We start from the raw sequence: 8,051 nt of genomic DNA, 5'->3' as shown, positions 1-8,051 counted from the left end.
AGGCCTCCGCAAGCTCCCCTGCTGGCTTCCCTTCCTGCAGGGTTATTTAAATCCGTCAAACCTCTCCTGGAGCCTCCTCCATCCACAGGAAAGGCTCATTCATGAAACAAAGTGGGTCAGGAGTAACAGGCGGAGGCTGAATGCTGGGCCCCTGGCCGTGCTGATGGTGATAGATGCAGCCGGGAGTGAACTATCCCATGGAAGTGCTGGCTGCAGCCCCCAGGGTGTGAAGGATGAGGTGCTGGCACCCGGAGAAGTCCAGGGTAAATAAAAGTCTGTGTGATGGGGAGCAGGTGCTCAGAGGGGACCTTGGCAGGAGGCGCGGGGATCCAGCTGAGACCTGCGCCAGGCATAACAGTAACAGGGCAGAATCCAGCCGTGCTGGAGAATGACAGGGTGACAAACGGGAAGGTGCTCAACCTTCTCGTTAGCCCCAGCAATTACACCATCTGCGGCGGGCAGAGCTGTCAGGAATGTCAAAACCCAACCAATTAACAAGGGTGGTGTGGATTTATGCCCCTGCAAAGGGCTGCACGAGCAGCTCTGATTCATCACAAGCAGCTCTGGTTCATGGCCAAGATGCCAGACAGACGCGCCTTCTGTGAGGGCCGCCACGGGCAGCAGCGGGGGGTGAGGATGCTGCCATGTGCCTGCCTTTGGGAAAACTAAATCAGGATTAAAAACAAACAAGCAAGCCCCTCCCCGCAGCCAGCCTGCCCTGTCTACACTTCACTTGCAAACGCTGTGGGGTGATAATGTGCCATTGCTCCCCTCTGGGCTTAGCCTTGGCCCTAGTCAAGAATCTCCCTCCATCAGGTGGTCACAAAGGCTCCAGTTCAGGGAGGACCCCATGGTGCTTCTGTGGCTCTGTCCCCATCAACCCTAGAGGCTGTGCTAATTAACATGTTGGACGTCAAAAATGGGTTGTCCTCGTTGGAGCAGTGGCCTGTTCCTGGCACGGCAAGCAGTGGCAATGGGCTCTCATAGGTAAAAGTAAGAACACTAATCTGAACCTAGACACCAATCCCATTCCGAAGCCAGGCCTGGATCCCTAGGAAGGCACCAGGACAGATCTGGTGCTGGAGTCTGAGGACTGCCCTGAGAGAGACCTTTTATGCAGGGGAGGTCTTCATCAAATGTTCACAGCAGGGACTGGGAGGCTGGGTCCATCAAGGATCCCTGTGGGCTGCTGGGTATGTGGAGTCCCCACCCACCTTGGGATAAGGCTAGAATCCTCCCCCTTTGTCTGGGGCTGGAGGGCTGGGGACACCCAGGAGGTCGACGCGTGGGATTGCATCCCACCTTGCTGATGAGGAGCTTAGGATTGGGTGGTTAAATCTCCGGCCAAGGGCGATGGAAAAGTTTGCCCCTCTCAGGAGCCTCTCAGGCTTAGGAAGACCATAGCACCCTCTGGATCCACGAAAGCTCCATCCATAGAATCTGGTGGATGCTATAGCTCCTCACACCTTACAAATGCATGCTCACACCTTCTGAATACAAGATCAAAGGGGCCGCAGGGGTCTGCCTAGCCCCTCCCCACCTACCCCTCAGTCCTCCCCACGACCAGCTTATAGAGGCAGGAAACACCCCCAGGGTACACCACAGCTCTCCTGTCTAAGAGCTGACCAGGCTCCCTGTGAGTGAGAACAAAGTCCTCAAGCTTGCAGGAAGACTTCATCAGGGGCCTTCAACCAACAGCTGAGAAAGCCAAAACTGAATTCACTTCTCCATGCAGAGTCCAGCCACTCCACAAACAACAGCACCCCATTTCCACATTGGCATCAGCATTGGCCAGCCATCTGGCAACTCCAAGGGCTTCCACCATGGAGGCAGCCTCCCCCTCACCGTCCCCCAAATCTCCCCCATCACTGCTGTCTCCGCACATGACGCAGGCTCCCACGCTCCTGCCCCAGGACACTGCCACGTGGGCCTTTGCCTCTTGAGAGCCCTGGACGCAAGGGCTCCCTCTTCAGCAGCTCAAACCTGCTTTTCACTGTCCCAGCCCGACCACAGAAGCACCCGGGGCCCCAGCGCATCCTGATGGTCACAGGTGCAGGCACTCACCCAGGACCTGAGGTGCAGCTGCAGGGAGTACCACCTTAGGAGTCGCAAGCACCTCTGGCTTTTTCTACTGGGCCGCTGGTGTCTGACACATAGAATGTTTTTTAATCTAAAAAATGAGTCCAAAAGGTCGGGTACAGTGGCTTATGTCTGTAACCCCAGCACTTCGGGAGGCCAAGGTGGATCACCTGAGGTCGGGAGTTCAAGACCAGCCTGACCAACATGGAGAGACCCCCCCCCATCTCTACTAAAAAAATTAGCCAGGCGTGGTGGTGCATGCCTGTAATCCCAGTTACTCGGGAGGCTGAGGGAGGAGAACCACTTGAAACTGGGAGGAGGAGGTTGCGGTGAGCTGACATCGTGCCATTGTACTCCAGCCCGGGCAACAAGAGTGAAACTCAGTCTCAGAAAAAAAAAAAAAAAAGAGTTCAATAAAAAAAAAAAAAAAAAAAAAGAGTTCAATAACAGCTTCTCCATCTACTTCATAGAAAGGTTGGGGGAGCAGATGAGGTCAGAGACAGGAAAAGGTTAGAAAAAACAGCTCTCACTGATAAGAGCTATGGTATCTGTAGTGTTTTGGATCATGTGAGGGGAGAGCCTCCGGGAATGAAAATGAGGCTCTTAGAGGCAATCATTTCAGCATCTGGGCCGGAATTGATGCTCACTCAGCACCCCAGCATCCACCCTCACATACAAACATGCACACACACCCACGCACAGACATGCAAACCTGCACACACACCAACAACTTTTGATCTCATCTCTACACCCTGCACCAGGCGCTCTCTGCTGATTGGCACGAGCACCTGTTTCCTGTAAAGTCACAGCAAAGAGGCTGTGGAGCCAGGCACCTGTCCCAGCTGGGCCAGAGGGGCAGACCTGGAGTGAGAGAGAACTTCCGTGAAGCCTGCCTGTGCCACACGGGACTTGGCAGGACCGGATGAGGGCCAGTTGGCTGCCTCTGCAAGAGCCAAGTCGAATCCCATCCATTCGGGACCTTGTGCAGTCTCCTGGAGCCTCCTGTCTCTTCTCTCTGCGGCCCTGGGGGTTGCTTGCCTTCAAACTGCAGGGGTGGAGTTCTCATTATTTCAATAGATAGTTCTGAGCACCCGCTGCATGGCAAAGAGCCACTGTTGTTACTATTTATTCTCACTGCTACTGAGAGTAGAAGTCATTCTTTATATTGGCAAAATGCTTGCCAGTTTTCAAAGAGCTCACATGTAACCATACAGCCCCCACAACCTGGGTGCGGGTCGGGTGAGCTGCCCTGAGGCCACACAGCTGGGAAGCAGCAGTGCCTGGCCTGGAATCCAAGTCCCTTCCCAATCGCCAGAGTCCTGTTCCTGGTGGATTCTCTAGCTCTGCTTATCATAGAGCTTACTTCCCTTAAACCGTCAGCATGAAGAATCCAGGAGACGTCCAGTTCCAGCTCTACAGCCAACTAGAGAGCCAGAAATGCCAGATAAAATGTAATATAGCAAACACTGTTTCAATGCAGACCCACGTCACACCGAGGGAAGAGACCTTCCCATGGGCCAGAAGTAAAGATGCCCAGGAAACCACCCTGTTAAGCTCACACAGGTGCCTGAAGTCTTGGTTACTAGAAGCTTGGGTTTAATGCTCAGGCTTAGCGTAAGAAGTGAGACTTTGGGCTCAGAGGCAACAGAGACCACTGCAAAAAGACAGAGCCTCAAGTGACTGCCCGCCCCCACTAGCCAAAGGGTGAAGTAGAAAAAAAAAAAAAAAACTGTTACAAACACAATTCAAGAAGGAAACTTGTGTGTTTTAGCCTCGGCCTAAAACAAACAAACAAACAAACAAAAAACCGAATCACCCTTCAGAATACGGACTTGGGGCCTGTTGCATGATTCTGGCTTGGGGTTCACGTTTACAATATCTGCTTAATCTGGGAACCCCCAAGCCAATTCACTGACATAAAAATAGGAGTCATGAAGATAAACCTCCGGGGGAGCCCAGCTGAAGCAAACAGAAAGCCACTCTCAGATGGTGTCCCAGCCGAGGGCTTCTGCAGACACAGCCTGCTTAGGCTGAGCTCAGAGCTCAAAAGAACAACGCCTCCCAAGGAAACAATCCACCATGTCAGGGGACACATAGGTGCCTGACCTGGAGCTTCAGCCTTAGACCCTGGAACTTCAGCCACTAGAACAATCTGATGGAGACTGTAAAATACGTATGTTTAGAATGATTGCAAATATAAGCTATATCGGGGAGGAATGCAAAATCTCAGGGGGAAAATGACAAAATGTATTAAAAAGAACAGGGAGACATAATACAGAACCAAATGAAATTTCTAAAAAATATAATTGGACTTGGTAACTCAATGAACTGTTTCCTAATTAAGGCAAGAATGGGTTGAGGAAATGCAGACAGGGGATGGACAGAGGGACTGGGGCAAGGGCAAGAGAGAGCAAGGAGGAAACACTGAAGGAGAAGGACTAAAGGGTAGAAGGAGGAAGGGAGGGGAGGAGGGAGAGAGGAAGAGAGAGAAAGGAGGAGAAGGGGGGAAGCTGTTTGGATCAAAGTGAACATCACAGTCCACCAGTCGGTCAACACACCCATATGTATATTAAGCACTGCACAACACTGGGTGTCTGGATGGTAGATAATGGTGGATGAGTGAGGGGGTGGTGGAAGAGTAGGTAGGTGAGGATTGGGGGATGGGTAGCTAGGTGGGTGGATGGTGGGATAAACGAGTGGGTGACGGTCGATAGTGGGTAGGTAGGTGGTGAAGGGGTAGGCAGTGGAGAGATGGATGAGTGAATGGGTGAGTGAGGAAGAGGTGGCTCGGTTGATGGGTAGGTGAAAGGATAGATAGATGAATGGGTGGGCAATTGTTTGAAGAGATGAATAGGAGATTGGTTAGGCTGGCGGGGAAGCAGATGGAAGAGTGAGTCAACAGATGGGTGGCAGGATATGTGGATGAACAAATGGTGGGGTAGATAAGTGAATGGGGTGGTATGTGGGTGGATAGTGAAGGGGAGATTTGGTGATTTAGTGGGGAGGTAGATGGGTGAGTGGGTAGATGGATGGGAGGGTGGTTGGATAGGGAACAGGTGAGTAGATGGATTGATAGTAGGAAGATAGATTGACAGGAGGTAGACAGCTTGAGAGTAGGCAAACAGTGGCTGGAATGGATAGATAAGAGTGGATACATGGATGGGTGGGTGAAGATGCAGCCCACTCAGCCTCACCCTCACCTGGGCCTTGGCCTTCACTGCATCATACTTGGCCTTCATTCTCTTCTGGGCATCTTCATCCACGCTGGGGTCCCCGATCCTGTTGAACAGGGAGGCTGCCTCCTCCAGCAGCCGGTCCAGGAGCACCGCCTGGTTGTCCACGTTGTGTAGCAGCACCTGGGCGTGGCTCAGCTGCCACTGCTTCTCCTTCAGGCCCAGCTGGAGCTCGATGTGGGGCTCCAGCGTGACCATCATCTTCTGGAACCAGCGGTAGAACTCATCTCGGGCCAGCAGGTACTCGCTCCAGTGCAGCCACACCCACTCGATGCGGCTGTGGGCACAGAGACCTCAAGGTTGTGAGGGAACCCGCCACCTGCCTCCCGGGTCGGGGATCTGTGCTGCCACCCCCTCCCTAATACTAGGGGGCTGTGGTCTGGGGACATGATGATGCCCTTTCTGGCCCCTAAGTCACCTGGGCAGCTGGTTGACACTCCAGATTCTAGACCCTCCCTCAGTCCTACTGGATAAGACCCTCTGCCCAGTAAATAAGCTCCCTGTGTGAGGGTAGGAGCCAGGGGGAGCTCAGACTCCAAACTTTCTCCCAGAACCACCAGTTTTGGGGACGCATCTTGGGGAGTCCTTTACCTCCAGCACGTTAAATCCTGGCCCTGAACTCCCACTATCAATTTACAGATACCCCCAATCATTTCTCTCTGGCACTGGGGCTCTGAATACAGTTTCTCCAGGGCCCTGGCACACGCACACCCACTAATATTAGGAGCAGACTGCAGTTGGGATGTGTCCAGGCAGCGGCAAAGCACCGCTGCATCTGTGGGCTTGTTGAACCCAATGCGGACAGAAGGCTGGGAGCCTGCGTGTGGGTTCCAGGGGTGCTGTGAACTCACTCTGCAACCCTGCCTCTTCGCTTGCCTTAGTTTCTCCATCTCTAACATGGAGGTGGCTCTATCTCCCCAGCCAACATCAAGCCACTTTGTTCGGAATTTCAAGCGCAAGGATTTAGAAAACAGAAAGCACTGGGCAGAGTCATTCCCATCTCCATGCACATCCTTGCTTTATAAAAATGGAGATGATCCTGGCAGCTCTTGTTTACTGAGGCCCTACTTTGCGCCAAGCAGTGTACCTCGCTCTTGACACTTGCTATCCCCTTCTAACCTCCTAACAACCTTCAAGGAGCACTTGATTATTCCCATTGTCCAGAGGAGGTGCTTGAGGTTCAGAGAGGTCAGGTGGCTTTCCCAAAGCCACACAGGAAGTAACCAGCAAGACAAGAGTCAATGCCAGGTCTGTCCGAGTGTCTGCTCTCCACCACCCCCTGTCCCCACCAACCACCACCCAGCTCCTGGTACAGGCAGGGAGTCTGGCTACAGTGCTAGCAGGGCCCTAGGCCTTCATTCTCCAGAGCCACTGTGCCATGCTCTGGAGGATGCACACACGGTAAGTCTCTTGGGAATTGTTGGCAAAACATGCTGGGTTCCCAGCGTCTGTTATCATCATTCAACCTGATTATAATTAGAAAGACGCAGGCAGGGCTGGCCCTAATCCCAAGAGAATATCCTGTCTCCTGGAATCCCAGGACTAGAGAAACGTCTCTTGGGCAGAGGGCCCAAGCTAGTGCCGCGGTGGTCAAGGAGGGTCAACGGCGGCTGTGGACAAAGGCCCTGGATGCCCTACCTGTGACAGTGAGTCATGTAGGTGACCGTCTCCTCCCACTGGGCCTTGATGTCCTTCAGCTGGGTCAGGATCTCGGGCTTCTGGTCCCCAGGGCAGCATGCCAAGAGGGCTTCGGCCATCCGTAGCACCAGGTCCACCTTCACACGCCCCTCGGGCTCCAGTTGGCATATTTTCTGTTGTGGACACACAAGCCAGTTTCCAGGGTTGAGCAAAAGGCAGACAGGCACAGCCTCGGGAAGACAGTGGCAGGGTGCAAAGAGCCAGGACTCGAAGGCCAGAGGATCTGGGATTCACATCTCAACCCCTGCACCCCTTCTTGTGGGGTCTTGGGCAACCTGCTAATAGCTCTGAGGGTAAGAGGCGGGAGCAAAGGTGATTAGCATGCTGGGTGCTGTCCAATGAATGGCTCCCTCCTTCCCCACTCAGCCCATTTCTAGAGTGTGAACTCAGACAAGTTTTGTTCTCTCCTTGGACTTGGTTTTCTCATTTGTAAAAAGAAAGTATTAATCACATCTATTGCTCAGATTTTTTTCAGGATTAAATGATGAGAAAATGCATGTGAGGTACATGTCTCAGTGTACAGCGTGAGAATCTACCTCTCAGGGGACAGCGGGGAGCTGGCCCAACCCGCGGCCCAGCTGAGGCTCCAGAATCATCTCTGTCTTTTGCAGTTTGCACCGGAGGCTGCTCCTGAGGCTGCTCCCACCAGAGACCAAGAGCAGCCGGGACACTGAAGCAGCTCCATTCCTGGGAGATGCTGAGCGAGTGTAACTCACAGACAGCCCATGTTCCTGCTAACTGCCTTAGAACCCACAGCAGTCTGAGATGGCCCCTCCTGACCCTGCTCCTTCCTCCCTGCTCTCCTGGCCTTGGGGTCACATCTCCATCCCTCTGACCAGCCTCTCCTGGTTCCCTTCCTCCCCATATTCTCCCAGGGGTGATCCCCCTAATAAATGCCATGCACATTTTATCTCATCTTGGTGTCAGCTTCTTGGAGGACCAAGACCAACACATGATGTCCAGCAAAGAGTAAATCTCCAAGCAATGCTAGCTGTTGTCATTGATGTTACTATTCCAGTTACTATTCTACTGTTATTATTC

General features: G+C 53.0%; 1 protein-coding gene across 2 annotated transcripts in view; it reads right to left on the bottom strand.

Annotated features, from left to right (window-relative positions):
- Positions 1 to 8,051, bottom strand: part of SYNE3 (spectrin repeat containing, nuclear envelope family member 3) — a 67,605-nt gene that overhangs the window by 40,897 nt on the left and 18,657 nt on the right. For both annotated transcript variants that reach the window (XM_011991681.1, XM_011991682.1), the window contains exons 2-3: positions 6,951 to 7,123; positions 5,280 to 5,589 (exon numbers count right to left, since the gene is read on the bottom strand). In XM_011991681.1, the coding sequence (XP_011847071.1) occupies positions 5,280 to 5,589; positions 6,951 to 7,123 (483 nt within the window). The remainder of the gene's footprint in view (positions 1 to 5,279; positions 5,590 to 6,950; positions 7,124 to 8,051) is intronic.

Source organism: Mandrillus leucophaeus, unplaced genomic scaffold (genome assembly GCF_000951045.1).
Source record: "Mandrillus leucophaeus isolate KB7577 unplaced genomic scaffold, Mleu.le_1.0 Scaffold4, whole genome shotgun sequence".
NCBI lineage: Eukaryota > Metazoa > Chordata > Mammalia > Primates > Cercopithecidae > Mandrillus > Mandrillus leucophaeus.
This window is presented reverse-complemented; position numbering and strand designations above follow the sequence as displayed.